Source organism: Corvus moneduloides, chromosome 5, assembly GCF_009650955.1.
Source record: "Corvus moneduloides isolate bCorMon1 chromosome 5, bCorMon1.pri, whole genome shotgun sequence".
In the NCBI taxonomy this organism is placed as follows: Eukaryota; Metazoa; Chordata; class Aves; order Passeriformes; family Corvidae; genus Corvus; species Corvus moneduloides.
Window position 1 is genome coordinate 28,996,754 of NC_045480.1, and position 27,487 is coordinate 29,024,240.

At 35.9% G+C, this 27,487-nt stretch overlaps 1 protein-coding gene across 3 annotated transcripts in view; it reads right to left on the bottom strand.

Annotated features, from left to right (window-relative positions):
- Window positions 1-16,830: 16,830 nt before the first annotated feature.
- SGCZ (sarcoglycan zeta) overlaps window positions 16,831-27,487 on the bottom strand; it is a 420,887-nt gene continuing 410,230 nt past the window's right edge. Inside the window, exons 8-10 of one of the 3 annotated variants that reach the window (XR_004240334.1) lie at window positions 27,004-27,145; window positions 25,539-26,868; window positions 16,831-25,287 (exon numbers count right to left, since the gene is read on the bottom strand). Coding sequence is in view for 2 of the 3 variants with exons in the window: in XM_032109901.1 (XP_031965792.1) it covers window positions 26,705-26,868; window positions 27,004-27,145 (306 nt within the window). In the remaining variant the exon portion in view is untranslated. Of the gene's footprint in view, window positions 27,146-27,487 lie in introns of all 3 variants that reach the window. The other 2 variants (XM_032109901.1, XM_032109902.1) reach the window with 2 other exon arrangements.

The window sequence follows — 27,487 nt, forward strand, 5'->3', positions numbered from 1 at the left end:
TTGATGAGATTTGCCATCAAATTTTCATTTTTCATTTGCATCCAGAACATATTGAAACTGTGATCTTCTAGCATCCAGCAGCATATTTTCTACTCAGAACCTGATATTCTCAATTTTGAATTTTTTTGTACAGTTAGGATAGGGAAAAAAGTAAAGCCATTAAACCTTATCATTAGAAACCAACCAACTTCATCCACTATTTATTTTGCCTACAGTCACAGTCCAAGAATATTTGGTAACCATGTGTTGATAGTTTTCTTCCCTAAACTTAAATTGTTCAAAATATTGTGGATTAAAACATCAGGTGAGAAAATAATGAAGAAAATATCAAATAGCAGACAAACCCCCATGACTTTCATCTCTATTTAGTCAATGTAGATATTTGTGTATACTAGAAAACTTTTCATTTTAAAACATCATATGCTATATGACTTGTAGCAGGTGAAAACCTGATTATTTGTGCACATTTACAATGCATGTCTCTATATTGCCTCTACCCAGATAGTTAGGAAATAAGAGTTACAGCAGCTTTTTAATTTCTTATTTTCCTGAATATGACATTAGAGACAAAGTAATGGTATGGATGAAATTATAAGTTAATAAAAAGTGCATTTGCTTCAAATACTTTAAGATTTATTATTAATATCAAAAAGTGTACAACATTTTATAATCACTTTTTTATTTGCTCATCATAAACACAGAGAAATAGCAAATAATACCACTCAAAAATGCATCAGAAGAGGGCAAAAAGGTAAAATAAACCTTTGTATCATTTTTGCTGCTAGAAAATTTCCTTTTATCTGGATCAGCCAAGTTGGCTCCCATAATCTTGCCACGAGCAGAGCAATAACATACCTGTTTTCCACCTGCGCTGTGGTCCTTTCCTTCATTTGCAACTGGCATTGAAGGCCAAAGCTAAAATACACAGCCTTCAGTATCACTTCCAAGTTATTTATACCACTCTTGAAATATAAAATGTACAGAACTTAATAAGATACCTCAGCAAAACAATTACCATTTTATCAGATCAACAGAGAGCAGAAGTAATTTGAATCTTTACTCATGATATACAAGAGAATAAGCCCAGAAAAATATCATTGAAACCAGAGACTGGCATGCCCAGAGATCTCATGCACTAAGCAGGCACTGCATTTGTTATATAAACTCAAGATCTTCAGCCAAGTCTTTAGCACCAGCAGTTTGGGCATCAAGCCCACCAGCTGGGTGACCACCAGCTGGAGTTCCTGGCTTCTGGCATATCCCAAGAGAAGTTGCCACCAATGGAGCCAGCAAAGACAGTCCGTCACCGACCCCTGGCAGTCAGGTCCGGGAACCCAGCAGCTGGGAAACCGCCCCAACCTTCCCACAGCTGAGGGAGCCAGCCAGTACAGAGCCTGAGGCAGTGGGGAACCTGCAGTGGGCAACAGCAGAGAGAGCTCAGAAGAGCTCAGAAAGAAGCAGTCTGACCTGAAGCTCATCATCAGACCCACTTTGCAAAACTCATCATTTGGACTGCACAGGGAGCAGTGATTGCGTGTCAGTGGTTCCATGAGATGGTTACCAGTACTTCTACCAGCTGAGAAGCCAGGCATGCCAGAGACATTCATTCGGTCTGATGATACTACCACTGTCCGCTTTGGAGGGGAGATGGGTAGCAACTCCCTCACATCACTGATCATGAGAACAAAACTAATCCTTTTGCAAATTGGCAAGGTCAGAAAGGAGGCCCCTGACTTACAAATATTATTGGAATTCTGCACAGCTAAAAATATCCACAAAGTTTGACCAGACCAAGGCAAGGGATACGACACTGGAAGATTACAAGATTAAAACCTTAAATAAGCCACAAAGTTCTACCAGAAAATACCCTGCCGGCAAACTGCCCTGAAGGAGATTTAATGAGCTACTCTGCATCCACATCCATATGCCTGTGCCTAAACATTGCTCCCTAAAATTTCAATGCAACGTGAGGTACTGTGACCAGCTCAGTGAAGGCCCAGTGATCCATTTGCACTGGTCAGCACAAAGTGGTAGTCTCTCCATACGTGGGACATCTGTGACAGCAGAATTGCGGTGCCATATTCCTTTTCCTCCACCCCAATCTCTTTGAGGATTTTTTTCTTGCCTCCTAAGCTAACTTTTGAAACACTGGACTCTGGAGAAAAAAAACTCTTGAGTACTTCCCAGCATGCTCAGACAAAATATTTGGCATTTTGAAGGCCCATTCTAACAGCAAGACAAATAGCTGGGGACAGCAAGGAGCAGGATGACAGTGTCTGAAGATCAACAGTCCTGTAAATGATTTCCAAGAAACCCGTCACAGTGAACCAGCAGCTTAATGCCTCTCTATGAGCACAGATCTGCAATGCCAATCTGTGACACGCAGCCATTGCTTCAGAATCATAAAAAACACCCCCCACATTTTCCTGGAGTTGCATGACAAACTCCCTCCAGCAACTCAGCAGGTATTCCCTGAGATGTAAGCCGGCCCGACAGCAGAGAATTGGTTGGTTGAGCAGTGTGAAGTGAATGCTCATGCTCTCAGCAGGAAAAATGTTTTTGTGGATATTACTACATGCAATGGATTGCACAATGAAAACTCTGCTGAAATGTTCTTGCCTTGATGAAACGGATGGGATATTTTCGAATATCCTGCATAAAGCTAGTGCAGGCAGCACACCACTAATGGAAATTTTAAAAGTCACTGTTATGCAGCAAGGCGTCATCAATTCATAACTTCCACAAAGAGGTGCTACTGCTCTGGGGATTTGCACTGCTGTTTTGCCATACTTGTCTTAGATGCAAATATATGAGCCCATGCTACTTCCTATTTAGAGGTGAATTGAGTATTTCTAGGCAGAAGAAGAGTGGGTGCTTCAGTCTATAACTCCTTGTTTATTATTTCAGATAGTCAAAATACACAGTGTCACACACAGTTTTCCTGGCTTCCAACAAAATACTAAGTACTTTATTCTTTTCTAGGATCTCAAATCTTATGCCCAAGCTTTCACATCAATTAATTTTGGGCAGAGACTTTTTACAAGATCATGTACTGACAGGTCAAAGGGGAGTGGCTTCAAACTGAAATATGGTAGGTTTAGCTTAAATATTAGGAAGAAATTCTTTGTTGTGAGGGTTCTCAGGCCCTGGCATAGGTTGCCCAGAGAAGTTGTGGATGCCCCATCCCTGGAAGTGTTCAAGACCAGGTTTGATGGGGCTGTGAACAAGCAGGTTCAGTGAAAGGTGTCCCTGAGCATGGCAGCAGGGTAGGAACCAGGTGATTCTTAATGTCTCTTCCAACTCAGGCTATTCTATGATTCTACATAAGGCTAACCTTTTTCTTTTTAATACTTAAAGAGGCTTCTCTAAATGCTTAAACACATCACCAATGTCTTTCAGATATCCAGTCAGATACCCTTCTGCAGACAATTGTCTCTTTGAGAGCCCACAGATTGCCCTCTTTTTGTGCAGGTAACAGAAAAATTGTTCCAAACAAGTATTTTAGAAATTCTTCCTTTTATGCCATCCATTTAATTGTGGCATTCCCTTATGTACTGATAATTTGACTTGGTAGGTCTTTATAGCTTTGGTTTTTTTATGGTTCACTATGGCCAGGATCTTGACTCTTAGTTATCACCAGTCCTTATTTTTGAAAAAACATCTTCTGTTGCCTTCAAGATAGTGATGGGAACCTAATTAATTGTGGCTTGGAGTTAAATCCACTGAGAGATCTGGGGTTAGAATTTGCTCTATTTTTGTTCTGGTTGTTCTGCAGCAACCCTTTCTTTCTGCTTCACGCAGGTACTAGTCTTGCCAACATCAGATTTTTCCTGATCTTTGAAAATATGTGATGAACTTCTTCAGAGACTTCTCCATTCTTTACATGCAGGAGACTATTTCAAGGAAAGCTAGAACTTTTTCCCTGAATAATACTACAGCTTGGGATATTACTTTAGCTTGATAGACCTTACCTGTAGAGATGAAAACAGAATTTTAAATCAAATTGATTTCCAGTTCTAGTGATTCCTGAGCTCCCACATATAGAAATGTGACCAAAGTGTTCACAAGCACTCCAGGGATGGTTGCATGTGGTGTTGATATTAAAGGTAGAGATATTACCACATGCACAAAACCCCTTCAAGACTACGTTATTGAAAAAGATAAAGTGCAGAAGTGTTGAATATATAAAAACCCTCTAAGTACTGCTTGCTGCGGATTTTTGTTTTGTGGGTAGAATGTCAAGAATCTCAAAGTCTTCAGTCTAGAAAAATTACTGCAATAGGTGCCAAAGGTTGTATTGCAGTCCTGTGCCTTCCCTTAAAAAATATCCAAACTATTACAGTGACTTACTTGGCCTATTCTGTTAGTTCATGTGGTAGCTTTCTGACTTCAGCATTCCCAGAAGAGCTGAACGCAGCCCTCTTCATATTTCAATCAATCTGGCCTCATCAGAAATCCTTTTCTGAACTTTCTAATTAATTTTTGTTTCCTTCAAAAGTTTAATCAGTGTATAAACACTTTACAAATTTGATAGAGCCAGAAGTTTTCCATCTTTGCTGATACTTAACAAGTATTTCTACTGCTTACTTTGTCCAGCAGGCATTCTCTCTCTCTCATTGTCCATGCAGTACGAAGCACAAACGTGGGGTAATATAGACTGATTATTTTATTCCACGTGTCCCACTTCACAGAAAATGGACCTTTTGAATACACCAGTAAACCCCCCTGGCAGTTTTCAAGAGACATTTTGCTGGTTTCCTCTTCCATGTTAGAGGTGTTGGCAGTTTAGCTAAAATCTTCCATAAATTGAAATTTACTGGCTGCCACAGAAAAGCCTTTAATTTCCTCTATGTCTGCCCTTACAACTTGGCATATCTCAAGCAAAGAGGAGACCATTACCCTATGAATGAAAAATTTAAGGTAAAACTTACACCCCTTTGTTATTCATACAATAATAAAGGCAGACATAAGGCTTTAAACATAAATTAAAATATAATATATAATCTTCTCTTAAAGAGAAGAAGAAAATTAAAATATAATCTTCTCTTTGAAACATACATTTAAACTGCACATTAATTTTTAATGAATATAATAGACCAAGTATAAATGCTGGGTACAAAGACTGGAGTTGAGCATATAAAATGGACTATGAGTAAAAAATAACTTAGTAATGATGGTTCTACACAAGTATGCCTGTAATCTGACCTGCTTATCTCAAAAGGATATCTTGCTGGTGACAGCATCTCCCTCCGAGAAAAGGTTTATCTATCATGCTGAGCCACTCTGAATTGAGTTATAAGTACTTTTTGTTGTTTACAATGTGAATACATTGAGATACTTCCACTGTCTGTGAAACAGGTGGGATAAAAAAATCAATAATTTAAGAAACATTAAAGGACAAATTCAGAATCATTGGCTGAGAGAATTATGGCTCAGCCTCTTTATTATACATTTCTGTAAACCAGAAACCAGAACAATTGCAACTCTACAAAACAGGTTTGAAAAAATTCTAGTTCAAGAGAAAGTTGTGTGAGAAGCATGAGACAACGTTTGCAGAGGCAACACATACACTAAGAGAGACAAAAAGTATTTTTCCATAGCCTATAGAAGATTTATCTTCTTTGCGATAGTACAGTCTTGAATCTTTCCTCCTACTGTAGTGTAAATAACGTGAAGGTATTTGCAGAATAAAATAAAAATATCCACAAGGGAGAGAGGTGGAAAAATTTGCCCTCAACGCTTATTCTGTGCAAATGATTCTAAACTTCTCCCTTATGGGAACATGCCTAAAAGCAGAAGAACAAATTTGTCTCTGAACACATGACAGCACAGCTCTGCCATCTGAAGCTTTTCTCTCAGGAGTCAATTTCAGTGCTACCTAAATCATTTGGTAAGGTAGAGCCAGGCAACCACCATACATATTTAAGTCATAAAATGCAAAGTAATACCTTTAAGGCCAAAAAAAGGGGAAAGGAGTCGTGAATATGAGCAGGATATGGAGATTCGCTTTTATAATTGTAGTAGTGAATATCCTTAGCTGTAAAAATCAGAGAAGTGCTAAATACAGCCAAAAAGCTGTTTTGCTGTTGTATAAAGAATCCAGGTACGTACACGTCTCCCGAGGCGGGACCTAAAGACACCTTGGAACCTCTAGAAAGGTCTCAACCATCCTGTGTGAAAACCAAGAATCTTATGTCACCTTTTTTGTTCATGAGGGAACACCAAGTTTCCAAAATGAAAATGATAGAGGGAGCTTTAGAGAAGAAAGATGGGTATAAATATAGAATTGGTGGGGAAAAAAGAAAAGCCTTAATAAACTTACATTGTTTGGACAAAAAAGAAGGTGAAACAATTACTGAACACGATGTGACAAATACATTTATTGAAAATTAAAATTGATTAAAATAATAATTTTTATCAGTGGTCAAGATTTAAATAAAATTTATGACACTAAAATTCAGAATAGAAATAAGGCACACTGAATGGAAACATTCATTGAGAACTTGTGAAATTGTCTAGGTATGGTGATGGCAGTGGAGATGGAAATCAGGGTGGCTTTCCCCCCAGTATAGCCTACTGGAAAAAAGAGACAACTTGGGCAAAATCTAGTCAGATGCCCTTCTGCAGACAACGGCTATTTCTTCTGCCTATGTAGGTGGCAAATGTTAAATTGAAATTTCAGTTGAAAAATCTAAAGGTCGCTTTTATCTCTTTATAACATTTGGTACTAAGTGTCTTGTGTTAAGCTTCAGAGAACATAAAAATCAAAAATGCTTCCTAAAAGACGCTGAAATATCCATTCATTGCATGAAGAATGAGAATTGTCAAAAAAAAAAAAAAACAAAGATATTTACACATATTTCTGTTCTCCTTGTTAATGTCCTTAATAAGCATTTAACTTTTTCCTTGAAAATTTTATTTCAGAATTAGAGGAGTAGTGTGTGATAAAAACAGTGACTACTGAAGAGTCTGAGTGAAGTTAAACAGCAGATAATCCTTACACATCATGTCAGGATTGCATCTGAAATTTCCCTGGGAGAAGTAATAACAGAAGTTAGTTACTAATCTCTGATGACTGCGATTACTGCCTTTGGGAAAGCTCAAATATCACAACAGCAGGGACATAATAAGATATGAGATGGAGGGAAAAAACCCCCAAAAACTATTGGGAATGAGAAAAAAATAGATACCAGTGCAAAGTTACTAAAAAGGGACCAAATCGTTATTTGTAGAGCATCCTGGAATAGGGATGCAATGGAAAAAGTGACACTAAAAACCATATAAAAATGGTGGATCAAGACCTTCAGAGGCAAAAAGCTCTAAAAAACGATTTTGAGAAACTAGGTAGTCTTAGTGAAGAAATGAGAAATGTTCCTGAGGAAGACACTCATAAGAAAATATTACATTTTAGAGAGATTTGAAGAGATAAGTTTAGAGCATAGATTTTTTTTTTCTTTCAAGACATATGAGATTTAGCAGGAAGCTAAATACTGAAATAAAAAATTAGACATCTCTGCTTTTTTTCCTATAATCTACATCCAGAATGTATTCACAGTTAGGCTAAATAATGTCTGGAAAAGACAAATAGTAAAGTGGACTCTCATGTAAAGAAGTTCCATTTCCCCAAATCAGAGTCATCATTAGCAAAGAGATGGGTAGGTAAATTCTTTAACTCTATAAACATGGTAAAGGCCTGAGGCAAAACTGGAGTTTGAGGAATCACTAATAAAGAGGTTATCATCAAAGCTTTCACAGAAGATAATGTAAACAGTAGGAAAAGAACACTGGCCCATTAAAAAAAAAGAGTTTCAGTGCTACTCATTGTCAAGCAATGTCCATGATAGATTTATATCATCAAAATGTGCATATTGATGCAGGACTTGAATTCCACACATTTGGATGCAGAGCTAATTTGTATTTGCTCTGAGTATTTATGCTGTATTGACTGTGGGAGAAAATCAAATTCAGAGTCACAATGGGCAATACCAATGCTCAGACTCTCTACTATTCACAGGGTTAGATGCACATTGTAGTGCCTTCCTGGCAGAGCAGATGACGTACAAGGCACGCAAACTTTACCACGACTGCGTTGCATCCAGCATGTTTTTATAGTAGTTGAGTCTGACCTTAAAAAACCAACTCTCTTCAATAGACTACCCTGTTCAGAGTTATCAGTTCAGGCTGAAAAGGCTATTAAAACATAACAAGAGTTTCTAGCTATGGGAATTGAAGATACCAAGGCATGTCAGATATCACACACTCTTTTGTCTAAGGCCCTGAGTGACAGGTTGATTTGATTGATATGTCTTGAAGTCCCATTGCAGCTAAGAATGTCAAACTGCAGCCAGCTCTGTACATAGCTGCTAACTCTCTTTATTTAGCTCTGTTAAGATAAAACTGAAGGGTTTATTCTATGAGATAATAATTAGAACATAGAATCTGAATTTTTCACGTGCTTGTCATTAAGATAAAACACAATGAGAGCAAATCAAAATGTCTAAGAACAATGGAGTTCCAACTTCAGTCTTTCTGTGTGCTGAGGAAACTTATATTAAGCATAAAGAACATTCTGTAAAATTTTACTCATGGTAGAGAGAATGATAAGAACAAGTTTAAGACAAGGAATTGACAGTTCACCTTTTTGAAATCTGATATATCACTGACAGATTTTTTGAAGTATACAATATATATATGTATGTGTATATATATATACACACACACATGCACACAAACATACATATACATACACACACATCTATATGCCATGCGTTGGTGCAATGTCTATGAATTGTAATGTAAGCATGTGTGCTTAGCCCATTTTTGATTAATTCAGTATTTTGATGCTTATTAAAATATAGGAAATTTTTGAAAAGCCAACATAATTAAACTCATCCTTAAAGAGAAAATTTTCCTTTGCCTTGTTGTACCTAAACCATGAAATTCCCTGTAAATTACCAGCCAGTGCTTCCCAGATGACAGACTCATCTTCTGCATGTAAACTTGTCTTCTGTTCAGAATTCAGGCAAAATTCATACAGAATATGGGCTTTGTCAATGACTCCTCCGAGATCTTCTTCCTAACCTTGTTAAAAATTGACAGTCTTTGTAAACAAATGACATTTGCATCATTTTGAAAGTTTTCCATACCTCCACAAAACTGGATTATTGAAATCTGAAGTACTAAACATGCTTGGTTTGCATCACTAACCTCAAGAGATGCAAAAGGTATCTTTTTTTTATGAGATCTTGCTTTGACTTATCAAACTTATTTTTGTATAAGGTAGCTTTCCCTAATTAATTCTATTAAAACACCATGGTGTAACCTACCATTGTGTGCTCCAGATGCCAACATAATTTTGACTGCTTAGAGTTACATCTGTTCCACAGAGGACTTCCTGCCTTTTATGACAAACAAAATGTAGAGACCTATGACTTAATAAGACTTCAACTTTATTAACTTAGATCAACTGAGAATTTGCACAATGCAGGCCATAATCGCCATAATCCTAGAATTGATCACCCTTTTCGTTTGAAAGACCTTTTATCAATCTTCAGTGGCTTACTTCTAAAAATCCACCACTATTTTTACCTCCTTAGTAGCTGACATTACAAGTTCCATAAAAGTAGTTTTTATTTATTTTAAGAGACTGTTGAAATCTGTCTCTGGGAATCAGAAAACCAGACTCTGCATGGCATGAGACCTATCCTATCAGAAGAAGCTGCAAACGATTCCCTTACTTTTATCTACCATGTGTTTCAAAATAAATTTTCCCCAAATTACTCTGGTATGAAATATGATAATTCAATTATTTTGCAATTCAGACTGTTTTCACCTCATCAGCTTAAAATGATTTAATATTTTCTCTTCCAAAACTTTTACTGCAGGAGTTTTACAGGGAAAAAAATGTCCTAGATCTATTTAATTTTTTTCTTCCACTCATTAAGTTAATAGAAGTAAATAAATCCAAAGAGTTTACATGTGGTGAAAAATAATAACATCTGAAAGCTCCATCTAGGAGATGTACCAGAGAGGTGTTGAATAGTTTGAGAGTGTTTCATCTAACTTCCCAGTCCACTACCGGAATTTTGTTTTATAGCAGCTTCTATGAATGGAACTCCTTCCTTATTGAGTTAGTAGAGGTTAATATTGTAGACCCTCTCTTTTATATTGGTTTTAAAGACAGAGTTCTGCCATAAAAAGAAGAAATCAAGAAAATCCTAGTCTGAGTTTATGAACTCTTTACATTAGTTCCAAGAGAAGCCACTGATTTGAAAAAAACTATGGGGGGGGGGGGGGTGGGAATAGGAGAAGGGGGAAAAAACCGTCAAACTAGTGTTGGGTAAGTCATTAAATGTTTTCTAGTCATTCTTCCAGGCAATGATGGGTGATTAAGTTTTCATGAAAATCAAGAATCTGGATGAAGACATAGGAGAAAAATATATGAGTTTACTCTCTCACAAATCTCAAAACTGTTAATAATTTTACTTTTTTCTACCTGCTTTTTCCAAGCTTTTCCATACTTTAGAAAACTTTGGATTCTACCCGTCTTTTTTTTCTTTTAAATCAGTCAATGCTTTGTATACCCTCAAGGGCTTTGTTTCCTTGGATATAAGATAAAATTTTAAAGTGTATAACCAGGTAACAAAGTTAGTCTTGATGCTAAAAATAATGTTTTTCTTTTTCTCTTATTTTTGTTTCCTTCTTTCCTCTCTCCATCTCTCTAAATAATGGCATGCAAAAGACTTGGGATATGAGAGCTTGTCAAGCACAGTCATGCTGCAAAGATCTTCATAGGAATGAGACCTTTATTTGGAAACCCACACAGTAGCAGCAGTGCAGATTCCTAGAACTATCACCTAATTATTTTCTAGCCCAATACTAGTGCAATTACCCATCAATATTAGAAGAGTATCCATTCTCTGTATAAAGACTTCTTGCCAAGGCTGTTGTTTCCACCCACTGTAGTGTATTTTTGACATGAGGACACTAGTTCATTAAGGTCAATGATTCATTTTATATGGCCCAGCAAACCCTCAACTTAATGAAACTTTTTGGCTGATAGTTACTTATAGCTGGCATAACAAACAGCTGACTAAAGTATTCCAATGTTCAGAGAACAATGATAGTGTCTATTAAGGGTATGCAGCTATGCCAAATACAATCATATATAATCAGCTGCACCAGAAATCCCTGTCGACACATTGCAGAATATCATCAGTCAGATGATGCATCTGCTACAAGTGGCAGCTGTTGTGCTCTGGAGTGTAGACAATTAGACATGAATATACTCTGTGGGCTATTTGCTGCACTCAAGCATGGTATTAACTGACACCTGTTAAGCTGTAATCCCCACACATTTTATATCTACCCATGATAATTACTGAAAATACAATTTAAGATATCTAAAGACATGAGATTACATAAATAACAGTGAGAATAGCAGCAATACTTCATGTATTTTTGGACTTTAGGAAAAGCTCTTTAAATAGTTCACAAATGGTCAGGCTTACTAAAATTATAAGCCTCTTACCAAAGTCATAAATGCCAAGCACCAAATGTATTGACATGTAATTTAATATGTGATGCAGTGTAATTTTTTATATATAATTACTGAAGTAGTAATAAGTAATATTGCAAGAAGAAGTATTAACTATGTGAACAGAAGAATCAGAGAAAAAAATCCCTGTATGTAAGGTTACAAAGAAACTGAGCATAAATCATTGCCTTTGGCATAAATATTTACACACAGAGTGAGCTGAGATTTTTATTGGATTTTGCTTTATTTGAATAGCTCTGAATTTTTCTTCATATCACCAGATTAGGTGATAATTTTGATTCAGGATAATTTTGATTATCCTTCTGACTTTCTCTGGATGACAAATTTTTCTTGTAGTGAGGAAATAATCCAGAGTTTTATCAAATTATTACATATATCTACAAGAAATATGGACTGCTGCAGATGTCCTTAAAAAACACCAATCACACAAAGTTATTAAAAATGTGTTCCCTAATTAACTCTTCCTCAACCTAGAAAATTATCATGCCTGGGCAAAACAGGATTAATCACGAAAACCCCTGAATGCCAGGGGTTTACACACTGTATGTAAATTCTTAAAGTTTGTTCATTATTGATTGAAAACAATGACAATTGTTCTCATACAAAATGATAAAGCAGACATGGATAAAGCACACACACTTACATACCCTTAAAAATCATAACAAAAGTTTCTGTCTAGGTTTTTCTCCCTCTCTTTCTGATAATTTTTCTTGCAAAGAGTAAAACAGAAAGAAGAGCTTTTGTAAAAAATCTAATTGCATAGAATATTAAAAATATGGCTCTCAAGACATTATAAACAATTAATGCCTTATTTTAATAACTGTAAGAGCTGTTTATTTGCTAATTGAAAATCTATTATCACTTGATTTTTTTATTTTTCAAACACAGTGGGAAGCATCAGTTTGACAGCATTAGAAAAACAACATTCTTCCCTTTAAAGCTTGTTTGCTTCTCAAGATTTTTTTCTTAGCTTCGTCTAGTTTTCTTGATTTTTTTTTTTTTTATATAATCCTGAATGGCCCTTTAACTGGATCTAAGGTATTAAAAAGAATCTGGTCTTTATCACTGCACATTATTTTAGTTCTCTGAATTTGGGTAAAGCCCATAGAGTACGTGGTACAAAGTCATTTACTGATGCTCACACTGATAACTTAGATTTTAACCTTGTGTGCAGCCTCATAAAACTTTACGAAGATTGTTGCCTACCAGCAGTGAAAGCCTTACATACTTCTCTCTAAGACTGGAACCTTAGCAACAGGCTAAGAGAAGGTGAAGCACTTAAGATAGTCTCCAACAATGGAGAAAAATCAAACATTTGAAACTAGCTTAGTTATATTTTTCCATGCAGAAAACACTAAACAATGTATTGTGATGATTATTCAGCTGTCTGGAGAGCTCTGAGAAGGCACCAGCCACAGTGCACCCAGACAATTCCTTTCCCTCCAGCAGTACTTACCATTCTGCTTCACACGTCGGTCGGAGGGCATGAAGTGTGACAGGATGCCGAACATGACAACTACCTCAGAAGTCAGCAGTAAAGACAGCACAAGAGCAAGGACTGGGATCTGATCAGGAGCTAGAGCCAAATCTACTCCGGAAGACAGAATCCTTGCAGGAGGAAGAAGCCACCATCTGCAACAACCCCAAGCACTGATTACCAAGCAAACACCCAGCAGGCCTGGAGTCTTAGATACTTTTTAAAAATCCAATTCTCCCTCAGCAAAAAAACCTCATTTTGTCTTGCTGGATGTTCAGAGAGCAACCTAATTTATATGCCAGATGAATATGTGGGACAAATTTTATTGCAATAAACATTTTGGGAATATGAGGAAAAGCAAACTAAAATTACTAGGAAAAAACATATTACTAGGAAAGGAGGAAATACAACCAGAAATTATTCAGAAGTTATTTCATTGAACAATAAAATAGTCAATCAAAACTAAAAATGCTGCTTTGTTGGTGTGTTTTTAATACAGGTTTGGAAAACAAGAGCTAAATGTCCAAGCAATGGTCTAGGAACAGATTTTTCTTGCTTTCTAGCATAGCTTGATTCATGTACTTTGGGAAGGGTGGTTACAGGTCTCTGTAACTTTAGAAGTGTGCATGATCCTTGCTGTCACAAGAGGTGAATAATGCCAGAGGAACAGACGTACCCTTTGCAGCAACACTTTGAGAATTATAGATTTAAAGCCCTCAGTCATCCTGTTAATACTGCACTTTAACAGAAATGGAGACAGTCTATTGGCACTGAATTAAAAGGGTTGTAGAGGAGTATTTATGATAGGGACTAGGTGAAAGCCAACAGGCACATAGGAGCACCTGGTTCAGAATGAGGAATCCCCTGAGAGGATGTGGTTAATATTCAGTGTGTTTCTGAAGGGCCAGGAGGGAATAAATATTGCAATCACTGTAAATAGGGCAGATAAACCAGACTGCTAGCCAGGCTCTCAGCCTGGCATGTACAATGTCAAATGCAGAATCACAGACTCACATGGAAATAATCAGTCCAGAAATAAAAACCTCTGAGGTCATCAAGTCCAACCTATGACCCAATACCACCATGGCAGTTAGACCATGGGACTAAGTGCCACATCCAGTCATTCCTTGAAAACCTCCAGGGATGGTGGCTCCACAACCTTCTTCAGCAGCCCATTCCAATATCTAATCACCCTTTCTGTGAAATCAAAGTAGAGCAAAGGCAAAATTTATTTTCTGTGCCAGAACTGCAAGCCTAATGCAGAGGGTGCTGATGGTACTGAGGATATTCCCACACTCAGCATATTCTGTGTAGCAGATAGCTCAGTGGGGCTAAATCACTAGAGCATATAGCCAGAAGAACTACCAGACCAAATAAATTAGGTGTTAGTTAGTGGCCAGGACTGAGCAGGATTTATCTGAGAGTTCTGGAGAATTATAAGAAGAAACTGAAGAGAAGATGGGGTCTCTTGAAGGCTGAAGGAGATATGTTTAACTTTTATGGTGGTGAATAAGGTGGTTACAGAGCTATTATTCATCCAGTTAGGGGAGGTTCAGACTGGACATTAGGAAAAATTTCTTTATGAAAAGGGTGGTCAAACTCTGGAATAGACTCCCTAGAGAGGTGGTTGATACCTGAAGCCTGTCAGTGTTTAAGAGCACATTTCAACTTTTTGGTCAGCAATGAAGTGGTCAAGAAGTTGGACTAGATGATCTCTGTAGGTCCTTTCCAACTGAAACAGTCTATTCTGTTATATTCTAAATCCCAAAATAAAAGAACTAGGGATAGTCAGTGAAATTACTTGAAGGTGTGTTTAAAAAAGATGAAAAAATGTTCTTGAGCAACAAGTGAACTAGAGAAAGCAACTGTCAACTGTTTTAAAAAAGGATTACAGAAACCCAAGCACAACAGTTTCATAATCCAGTACCAAAGGTACAAAGTAAGGAATATAAGTGTGGGTACTTGGGGAATCTCTGGGGAAGGGACTGTGTAAATTGGCCAGACACCCATGCTTTCCTTAAATACCATCCTCTGCTGCCACTGCCAGTCTGGTCTAGACTTGGACATCGGTTGGGATAAGTGCATTGATGAGGTTTTTTTTCCAGAGTTCACAGAAGTCCAAGGGGAACTATAACAGGAATACTATGCAGAGTGATATCCAACGTGTTTTATTCAGAGAGTTATTAGGATAATTTAATTTGTAACTATGACAAGATTTTTAAGTTTGTCTTATAAAATGAAGCATTACTTCTATGTGTTATTCTTTAATCTTGAGAAGGTAAGGCCATTAACCTAGTGAATTTTCCTAATACGAGTATTTGCTACAGATTCTTACAGAACAAGTCCTAAGGCGTTATAAATTTAATGGATAAAAAAAGAGAAAGCAGAAGCAGAATAATCATAATGATTGAAAATACATAACTAAAAATTTTTGCAGATAATTATTTTCCACAGAGTAAAGCTGACAGAGCAGTCAATTCTTATACAGCTGATAGCCAGGTCCTCCCTATACAAAATCTGATATTACAGAGCTGATATTTTCATGGGGGCAAAACTAAAACCTGTAATTTTCCTCCTTCTCTTTCTTCCGCTATACAGTGATTACTGATTATTGCAGGTGTGAAGAAAGTTTCATTCTCCTTTTGTTTGAGCTCTTCTGTGTCCCATGGTAACAAGTAGGGCAGTCATGAAGCTCAGAAGCTTTTTACAATTTACAAACTGATTTCTTGTTTGTTTTTTAAATCCCTCTCAAAGACTCCAGAGTTGTAGAACAACTGGCAATATATAGCGACCACCTTCATTTTTTGACAATTCAAATTGATTTTCTTCATCCTGTGGAATTCATGCCTGATGATGTGTGTTCACACCATCCAATACATCTGGGAAGACATTGTTAGTAAGAGAACATCAGGATGAGAAAACTGCTCTATGGAAGATGAAGTATGGAATCAAGCTGCTTTTGCCCTTTATGTGCAGGGTAAATGTTTTATCCATGTTCCAAGGCTTCAAATTTAGATAATTTCTAGAGCTGTATATGTGAAATATAGCCCAATGCCACTGATTCACTTTGCTGATTGATGGCATTTATCCTCAAAGACACAACAGAGTATGTTCATATAAAGTCAGCAGGGCTTTTTAGGAGTTGCACAAAACACTTTCAACATAATAGATGCTGATATAATTCAAATCAGGAATAAAAATGGTTATGATGCAGAGAGCCAGTGGTGTATAGAAGCTACACACAGATCTGAAAAGGGAAATAGTGATCAATGAGTCTTCTCAAGAGCAGCTTTACTCAACTAAACTAAGCAAAGTGAAGCACTGTGGAATAGTCAGAATAGTCTTTCACCTTCATTATTTTAGAGTAAATAATTTTTAGACCAGCATGGTATTGCCTTAATTTGCTTGATTTATGAAGACTGATCCAGCAAAATATTTTATCATGCTCCTAACTTGAAACTTCAGAAGTTCCATTAAGTTTACTGGAATGACTCACATAGCTAAATACATATCCAGAGCTTCGGATGAGCTTGACCTAAATGTTAAGTGTAGTGACAAAACTGCATTCAGAATAAATAAATCCAAAGGATAAGTTGATATTAATTAAATAATAGAACAAAAATATATGATTTCTGCATAAAAACCATAGAAAAGTATATCCCACTGACAAAAAAGATGTGTGAGACAATGCAAAGCACAATAAAATATGAAAAGGATTAGCATGTAGCTTAACATATTTTCCCAATTAATTATGTTACCAGAAAAAAATCAATAAATTGAAGGTGCACATTTCACAGAAGTTTCTACTAAAGTATTTTATTTACATTTATTTAAAAATTGATATAACTTAATTTGTGATACTTCACAACATGAGAATACATTATTTACTTCTAAAAGGGAATAATACACCATTTAGAATTGTTTCTTTGGAATGTTGATACTTTGTCATGCAATAGTCTAACTGAACTGATATTTCCTGGGAGTACAGTACAATCTCAAATTTAATTAAACATTTGCTTGTTAGCTTTCCTAAAAATAGATAGGAAAATTATCTAAAACAACAGAAATTATACTGTTCTGTAAAGTGTGACACAATATGATTTAAATGTATTTTTCCCTTTCAGTTCTCAGGAACATATGGCCATTAATAAAGTTTTGTGGTTTAAGTATATAATTTAAATCTCTTAAAAAGTACATAATGTACTATAGTTAATTAAAAAGATAAAAACCCACATTATATTAAAGCCATGCAAGATTTTGGAAACTGGAGGTAAATAAACAAATAATTTTAGAAGCAGCTCCAGGAATCTGGTTAAGCCTGTGGTGGCTTGCTCACAAATGTATGCTAACATGCATGAGAAGAGACATTTATTATCACAGCACCATAGAAAGGACTGGTACAGTGTCCTAGACTTTCCCAAAGTAAAAACTGAAGTACTAAGATTTTAAGATCAGAATTTTAGTAGGTCTACTAGAGTCCAGCAGTTTATACTAAGAAACTTGAAGATGAGGCGGCAATAGTCATTGTAGAGAATAAATACCTTTATGGAAAATTTGCACTGCATATGAACTAATTCATATGTAGAGATATAAAATATGTCTTTACATGGTAATATAAGAGGACTCATCTGGGCTTGAAAACTGTGTAATGTGATGTGAGAAGAGATAAATATGTTTAAAAACTCTGAACACAAATATGTGCTTTCATCAGTCCCATTCTTTAGCTGATGGATCAACCTTTCATAAAACAAGAAAACTGCTGTTTCCAAAATGCTTGTAAGTAGCTCAGCTTTCTTTATTCTTTCATATATATATATATACATACACACATATATACATATGTATACATATGTACACACATATACACACATATATATTCATATATATATATATTTGTTTCCTGCTGTGAAACAAATCACAGCTGAAGTCTGTTTGCTCTCAGATGCTGTTTGGAAAATAAAATAGAACAAAAGGAAAGAGAAAGAAAGAAAGAAGAAAATACCTTACAGTCCAGATTCTTTCCTCATAAAAAAACCCTCAAAAAAACCAACCAACCAAACAAAACCTCACCAACCTATAGACTATTCTCCATTTGCTAATTCTTGCTCCAGCTATTTTCCATTTACACTGCTGTAGTCTAATGTAAGCCTCAGTGACTTCTTCTTCCAGAACTGTACTTTTGTACATAAAACTTTCTGTCTTCTATACAGTTTCCATAGCTTACAGCTTCCATAACTGTTCCACTTGTCACAGAGAGGTCAGAGAAGCAACAGAAATTTTCTGATGTTGTTTGTACTGTCTTGTTCCTAGGAATAGTACTTTTCTGGTCTTGAAAAGGACTTCTGAATCAATGCAATCCTGAAGCCTTCCCCTTCTTTCTGCACTTTGGAATGATATATTTGACAAGGTCAGAGAGGTAAAGAGAATTTTTAGTAATTATATAGCACTTTCTTCCCCTTTAAACAGTAAACCTGTTCTAATATCACTCTTTGTCTCTTTTTCCCATGCCTTTATTCTCTTTCCATGCTTTTTCTTTGTATGCTCCCTTCTCATCCTGCATTTTGCTTCACCATAGCAGTAATTATTATCTCGAGCAATAACCCACTCCATGCTGCAATTAATATTGTCAGCCTTAGTAGCTGCCATCAGATTTTTCCCTTCCCTTTACACTTAGGGATTAAAGTACATCTAAAGATAGACCATGCAACAAAAATCAAGCCCAAACCCAAGGGAAAGAATTAATTTCCCTAATTTTCCTCTCCTGTGCAAAAGGGAAGGGAAGCAGCATGGTCTGCAGAGCCTCTTTAAAAGTGAGTGAGAAGGCCAGAAATATCAACCTTATTGCTTCCAGAAACAGTGCAACTCCTCTACTATGAGGAAAACACTGGACCAAAATACAAAAAGGCAGTGGCAGTAGATTTTTTTCACCTTTTTTTTTTTATGACTCACTTTGTACATCTTGTAATTTTTTAATTTGGTTTTGACAAATGACTGAAGACTGCACAATTATTTAGAGTTCTCCTTGTGGGGGAGCTAAAGTGGTACCTGCAGTTAGAAGTGGGAACAATTTGCAGAGGGAAAATTGCATTAATGTTAATGATGCGTTTTAGAAATGCAGTATAAAAAGTCATGGACTATGACAATTTTTTTTTTTTTTTGGCACAAACCTTTAATGAGCATATAAGCCTAATGCATAGACACAAAATTTGTCAGTATTTCCTATTGACTTTACCAGGGTTTGAATCCACCCTACTGTACTGGTTTATTTTCACCTCTATCTGCCATAAACAGAGTACATGTTCAAACAGAGAGTTCATTGTCACCTTCTATTTGAGAAGCACAAAATTTATACTTAGCTTACTGCTTTTCTCCTTCCTGATGCTGGCTTTTAAAAGAGCCAAGAAAAGAAAGGAAATTTTCAAGAATATAAAGATACAAAAACTACTCATAGAGCTGTTGGAGTGAGTTCCAAAGGAGTGCCACAAAAATGATTACAGGGATGGAACACCTCTTCTATGAGGAAAGGCTGAGACAATTGGAGTTGTTCAGCCTGGAGAAGAGAAGGCTCCAGGGAGACCTCAGAGCTGTCATCCAGTACCTAAAAGTGGCCTACAAGAAAACTGGAGTGAGGCCTTTTACAAGGGCATGTAGTGACAGCACAAGGGTTACTGGCTTTAAGTTGAATGAGGTTAGGTTTAGATTGGTGAGGCACTGGCAGAGATTACACAGAGAAGCTGTGGATGTCCCATCCATGGAAGTGTTCAAGGTCAGGTTGGATGGGGCTTTGAGAAAGCTGGTCTAGTGGAAGGTGGCCCTCCCTGCCCAGGGCAGGGGAGCTGGATCTAGATGTGCTTTAAGGTTCCTTTCAACTCAAACCATTCTAGGAATCTATGATACATCTTCACCTGACTTTCTTTCTGTTTCTCTGAGGCTTAGGGAGAAGTTTCGTGACTGTTTTTGCACTTAAAAAAAAAAAAAATCCATCTTTCAGCTATATTTATGTATTTTACTGTTCCAACATGATTTGGATTTACTGCCTATGCACCACTGTCCTACACATCCCTATGCAGATCAAGAAAACCACTTTCTTTCTGTCTGTCTCTCGAATATTATTGCAACACCATGTCTCAGTCATCCTGGGGAGCATGGAGCTGGAAAGCATCCTGACTGTTTTCTTCACAATATTTAAATGCTGTAGAAGACCCTCTCTCCTCATGAGTAAGTGCCCTCAGATCTTGTCTGGTTCCACGGTAGCATGGGGAATACTGTCACACATGCTTCTTTTAATACTGTGTAGTTATCCTCTTTCCTTTATCATCAGAGGTTTCCTATCTCCCAAAGATCACACAAAACAGCAAAAAGACTTGCCACTGTATAAGAAATTAGAGCATTAATTCTCCAAAGATAAATGAGAATGTCAGTCATGGACTAAAAGGAACAATATTCTGTTATTAATAGGGGTTTTAAATAGTTATCGTTATACTATTTAACATTTTAGCTCTGTTTTTCCTTTCAAATTTGTAAAAGTAAATAAGCACATAAGTAGAGAGGGACAAATAATGAGCTCAGTGATTCCTTCTCTATTTTAAAAAAAATGTAACAGGATAGGATAGTTTGCATTTTTATTTTATGGTATTTTAAATACATTCATTGAATGACAAAACTTCTGAGAAATTAAAAGTTATTAAGAAGCCTATAGTCTAAAATCTTTCACTCCAGAAGTTTCATTCTAGTAAGACAGACTAAAACTGATATTTACCTATGTGTGTTTTCCTTATATAACTTCTGTTGTCACAAAGCAAATAATCTCCCCTTTGACACAGTTTAAGTAAGTCACAGAGGAAGCATCCTGATAAAGAGACGGCAAAATTCTTTTTGTTGCCTATTCTTTTGTTATTTGTGAAGAAAGGAGGATGCTTAAGGGGACAACTGAAGCTCAGCTGAAGAAGAGTTAAGAGTGGGTGGGAATTAAGAAGGAGGATTTGACTTACTAACTGTTGCAGTGTTTGGGACAAGAAAACTGAGTAAACATCACCTAGAAAGAAAACAATTATGTATTTTTTTCAGAATAGTTCTGAAATATGTACTTAGAAATAAGTTATTGTGCTAGAATGCAGATCTCTCAGCGGTAAAGAATGACTGTATGCAAGCTCTCAAAATATCATAAAGCACAGAAAACAATACATCTTGCCTTCAGTAATGCTTCTCTAATGCTTAAATCCTACTTTTCATTGTGCTCTAGATGATGCTGAAAGCTGAACTTCTCCCTCGCAGGTCTCACAAACCAGGAGGTATACATATGAACAAAAGCCATTTTACTTCTCAGATCAAGTCATGCATTAAGTGAATCTGATAAGCCATAAGGCCAAATGTTTTAATATACATTGCTGTCACTGCTTAAACATGTCAGAATTGCAGACACTGGTAGAGCTGGGCACTCCTTGAAAATGTGAAATCCACTTAAAATTTTTCCAAAACTCAGCAAAACTTTCAGATTTCAATTTTTAATTTTTTTTTTTTCTTTAGTTAAGTGGACTAGTTTCTTTTCTGGCTAATTGACTCTAATCAGACAGGATATACAGTAGAAGATTTTACCTGAGCTCTCCTGATCCTGGCCTGTATAAGAAATGTGTTGGTTAAAGCTCAAATACTACTTTCAAATTCAAACAACGTAATCTGAAGCTCAGTTCAAAGTTTCAGAGGAGAAATATCTATATTTTACATAGAGAACTTGTATTAAATTCTAGTCTCAGTGTGGACTGTGTTGAATCAACACAATGCTTATGGTGGATTTTTTTTTCACTTATCTTCTATTTTTCTTTTACTGTCAGTAGTTTCCCCAGATTGGACTGGGGAACCTGTCCAACACTGAGTAAAATAGCTACGAATAATTTTTCTTGCTGTATCACCTATCATGTTTTAGTCACTTGAGACTTATCAGTCTATATTACTGATATACTCTCCTATATTACTGATATTTCTATACAACTGTTGCTCTTGTACAGAAATCACTGATTTTTTTAGGCATTGTGAAAGTAGCTGCTGTCTAGCTACTCTGGATATTGATGAAATCGTAATATGGCATCAAGGAGCTCAGTGTGAACAAACCCCCTAAATGGTCACCTTACTTTTTTCCAGAGTTCTGTGCAAGGCTGTGCTGTTACCAGCACTGACACTGCCCAAGTTAAACACAGAGAGCATTTGTTTGAGTTGGTTACATCACTTTTTACATGACTGTGTAATTCTCAAGTGGCTTGTAAAAAAGTGCTGTTCAAACGAACATACAGTTTAAGTTTATTCTGGCAAGACACAAAGGAACTTGAGCAGTGTAATATGCTCTAATGGTAGATGAAAAAGCAGCACTGTAATTTTAACTTTACTAATGCTGATGTAGAAATAAAGCCTACACTTCCTTAAAACTGGTTTTCTTAACATAAGCACTGCATTTAAATGCAGTGTCTGTTGTTTTAAAAAAAAAGTTTGAAATAAAACGGTACCATATTCTGTGTGCGAGGACAAAACAATTGAAAAACAAATAAAAGCTCTTACCATGCTGCTAATGTAGACAGAGGTAAGGAAATGCAAACTAACAAATAATATTTATCAAAAATATACAGAAAATCCAAAAGTTTCTCATCAGCTATTCTACATGTTCTTCTCACCCTTAGCAGGATTCCTGTTTGATTATTCTTGAAATTAGTTCTGATATGTTTCCTGTTTAATGTATCACATTTATTTATGGTTATATAGTAGCACCAGATGAAAATGCTAAGACAAATTAAAGAAGTACAGGAAACATTTCAAACTGAGAGTGTTAATTACATGCTGAAAAAGTTCTAGCTTTCCAAGAAAAGAAATTTCCAACTTCCAAAACCTTGCTATTATTTTCATTAAAAAAAAAAAGTCCAAGGAAAATAAAATAAAAATCTTAAAAGTTTCAGTGTACTGCTTTTGAATAATGTTATCCACAATTTTAAGACAGACAGTCCATTAAATAGAAAAAAGATTTGTTTTACATAAAGCAAGAGAGTACAAAAGCACAGCTTTTGTAATTTTGGTAATATTGCAGTTCTACAAACATATTGCATAGTATGTGTAAGAAAATAGTTCCCATCTTTTATATATACTTCTATACACAAGAAAACCATTAACATGAAGGTTACAAAACAAAAAGGGTTAGAAGACCTTTACTGAGTAGGGATTGAAACAATATGACACTCAGATTTTGATCCAACTTTCACATGCATTACAGTGAATCAGCTGATAACAATTCCATAGTGTAAAGTTTTAATTTTTTTTTTATTTAGCAATTATTTAGAATCTAAAAACAAATCAAAACAAACAAATAAAACAAAAAACCCCTAAAAGGTACATTATGTTAGCTACCAAATATCTTAAACATCCTTCATTAAATCCTTCTAGACATTTATGGCTGTATCTTCCAGATTTAATAACCCTCTGCATCTAAAATGGTTGAAAGTGAATTCTTTTACCCAGTCAAGCAAACTTTGCAAGCAAACCAGTATAACTTCAGTTCAAAGAAGCAATGTCCTGGCATGTTTTCTTAGGAACACCAAAAGACCCCTATACGCATGAATAGTAGTGTAATCACAAGACACTGACAAAAATTTAAACCCTGGAAAAAAGTGAAAATCTACAGCTCAAAATGCTGCACAAATCTAAACTATGTTACATTTCATGTTGTAATTACAACTTCTCATCTCTTCATTCCAACAGAATTAGTAGAAACAGCAGTGTCATAGTGTTGGATATAATAGGAGTGTCTGTCTTTGGTCTTAACACTTAACCAATGAGTGAACTGCAATACAAACCATACAGCTAACAGTGCTCAGAGAGGTTGGCTGATGCTTTTATTTTTCTCTTCTCTTCTCTTCTTTTTTTTTTTTTTTTTTAAAACAAGAAAGAGACAGTATCCTATAATATGACACAAATATTTTTACAGGAGATAAATCTATCATATATTAAATACATGTAGCCAATAAGGTATTTTCAAATATTTCATTGTTGTCATAAGGATGGCATTTTAAATTTTTAGTATGATTAATGCATTGAGATCACTTTTCCAATACTCCCTGAAATCATGTGGACTAGAAATACTTTTACAAATAAAAACTGTTTTCTTCCTTTCTTACAGTTTTCAATGGATTTAAAGTAAAACATCAATGTTATGAAATTCACCAGAACATTAAAACATCATGAGAACTTTTTTCTATCTCATAGGTTGTTGAAGCTCTTAATTATGCTCTACTTCATATTGATGGGACTCCAATAATGAATATCCTGACAGTGCAGAGGTATGTGAACTTACTGGCTTGGTTTTTAGGAGTCCAATGTACTACCCACATATCTCCTCTGAGTTCTCTTCATATAAAGTGGCAAATTATTTCAGTCTTGCTGTTAAAATTAATCTCGTAACAGATTTTTTTTCCTACCTGCCCATTCCCAACCAAGTTGGTGTAGAATTTATTAAGGTTGGGTCCTTCCATCCAGTGAACAGAGACCTTTGTTAAACAAATAACAGGTAAATAATCTCAGAAGGTGAAGAACAAACCAATAAGAATTTTTTTGTGGAAAATTCATTACAAAGTATCTGCAAGCCATCCTGCAGGTTTGTTTGAGGAGAAAAAAGCTCCTTAGCCTTTTTGTATGCAATTTGTAGGAAGCCACATTTTAATTCATCAAGTAGATTAGTCACTATATTTGTTCATCTTTTAAGCAACAAATGTATGTAGGTGTGCACAGATAGTGACTATGCGTAGATGTGCCCTCATACTTATACTTTTCCTCCTGAAATGCTATTTGTTCATGACTGTCACACTACCGTTCTATTACTTGTGTGCATAAGAAAAAGACATCTATATCCCTATAGTTTTAAGGGTTTATTGTATGGCTACACTTTCTAACGTTTTATTGTCGTCTTCTTTGTCATCTCTATTTTTGTCCCTCTTACTAAAATCCTCATTTCTAATATATTTTCTTGCACTATTTTCTAGTATATGTTCTTTCAAAGAAGAAAAATCTCAAATAGACAACAAGTCAGCTTTTAACAGCCTTCTTTTGAAGACATAAAATAATCAATTTAAAATCTTCATTTAACTGTTAAAACCAGAAAATACAGAATTCTTGCTATGGGGTGAAATTCACACCTCTGAAGAGGGCCAATGGTAAGGCAAGCACCAGTCAAGCCATTGACACGTCTTGGGCTGGTCTTCTGCATAGGAGTGAATTTCACCTGAAGTGAAAACAAAATCAGGCTTATTAGGTGGTAATAAAATGCAAAGGCAGTCACAGCACTAGTTTGTTCATTCTCTTTTTTTTTCTCTAAAAGCAAAATTGTGTAGAAATACCCACCTTGCACCATCTCCCCTGGCTTTAGAATTACTTCATAAAAGCTCTCATTTCATTGGCAATCTTAGATTCAAGCCTCTAAAAATACTAGCTAGGTGATGTAATTTAAAGAATAGAATTAAAGAGCACACTTACCTCACATAATCAAGCCATCTTCCACAATAGGAAACATTTTTATACTGTTTTACTTTCCTGGGTTCTGCAAGTTTCAAGATATTCTTGTTAATTAATGCTGTGACAAATTTACCAGCAGCATACCAAAGCATTTTTTTATAAGATTTCAATTACCAATCAAACCAAATGAGTACGAACACTGATACAAGAAACAAATCCCACATGAAACTGGGTGAGATCTGAGTGTAAATGAGGCTGCATAATTTAAACACAGACCTGGTAAAGTCAATGTAATATTGATGTACTTTTTAATACTGAATGTCATTTAATGTGTAGTTTTTTATATACTACTATTACTTTGAAACCTCAGCAGCAGATGGTAAACAAAAGAGAATAATAAATGTGAATGTCATACAGGTTGTTAGTGCACTGCTTCTCAGCATCATACGTTACATTAGTACCAACATTTGTGTTCAAGTGGCAGCAGTTAGACATGGTCAGAAAACGGACAAAATGTACCTTTGAAAATTTCTCTCTTGGTTTGCCAATTATGAGGACCTTGTGAAGAGCAATACACTGATCAACAAACATATCATCAGAATTTTGTTCTTTACCCTGTTCTTCTTTTCCAGAAGCTGTATGTTTTACTCAAAGCAATCGCTTCACATGCAGTGGCCAAGAAAATATTATATAAGGTCATTCAGATCTGACAAACAAGAGCATATGTCTTTTTAACTTTGAAAGTAATATTGCTGAGCACTTCCAAAATTTTCCTAGTGTACAAAACCCTAGACTTAGTAGACAAATAGTAACAACACATTTTTAAAGAAACCAAAGTCAGGGAGGAATTCTGTCTCTTTTTGTATTAAAAACCATTTACTGAATTTGTTTAGTAAAGCAAGCATCACACAATGCTTTAAAATTTTAAAATTCAGGGATAAAAGTTTACATCAAAAAGATGAATGGAAAATTGTGCTTTCAGACAGTAAAGTTATCATACAGGGGGAACAAATTCATCTCACTATCAGATTCTGGGCAAATTCTTGTACTCTCTCTCTCTGTCTAGATATATATTTATGTGCAGTTCATATCCAGGTCCCGCAAAAATCTAAAACTATGTGCTTCACTTCAAGTAGCAAAGGCACCTGTGTTATTGTCCCTTTTTGGAAAAAAAGGTGATTTGTGTTCTAGGTTTCCTGATGAAGAATACATTGATCTCTCTCCCATCTCTGTGTTGAGTGGCAGCACAAACCACAAGAGAAGGCAGCGCTGTATTCCTGCTTACAGTGGAAGAAGTTGCTCTGCAGGCTGTTTGAAGCGTCAAACTGGTCACAAGGGAAACCGAACAGAACTGTGAAGCAGAGGGATAGTAGCAAAAGGCTATTCTGGTGTGAGGATAAAACGGAGTCATTCTAGCTCCACAAGCAGATGTTGCTACTGGATTGACATGTGGAGCCTGCTCCTGCTGGGGACAGGTAAAGTTTACCATTGGGACAGGCGCAGAGCTCATAGATAGTCTGGCGAGGAGCTGAAGAGCTGGGTGAGGAGGAGGAGGAGAAGGAGGAAGAGGATGAAAAGGAGCCCATCGGTAGGTTTCCCAGGCGGATTGTATCTGCGTTTAAAAATATCTAAAAGAGGGAGAAAAAAAAGAAGTACATAAATTTCTTTCAGCATTGAGACATATTTTAAAGAAGTGCTTTGAGGCAGCTGTGACGTTTTAGAAATATATTTAAATTTTTAGAAATATTTCATTAGAAGTATTATAAATATATATTATAAATTACTCTTTTTAGAAATAAAAAAGCTGTCATAATTTATTTTTTTCATCTCTGTGCAGTCGTTTCTGCATTAATAATCATATTACAGTACATGCAATTACTTCACCAACATGTTTATTCAGGTACAAAGATTATTATACAAAAACATTTTGACGATCTTCTTCAATAGGTTGAATTTTTACTTGGAAACTT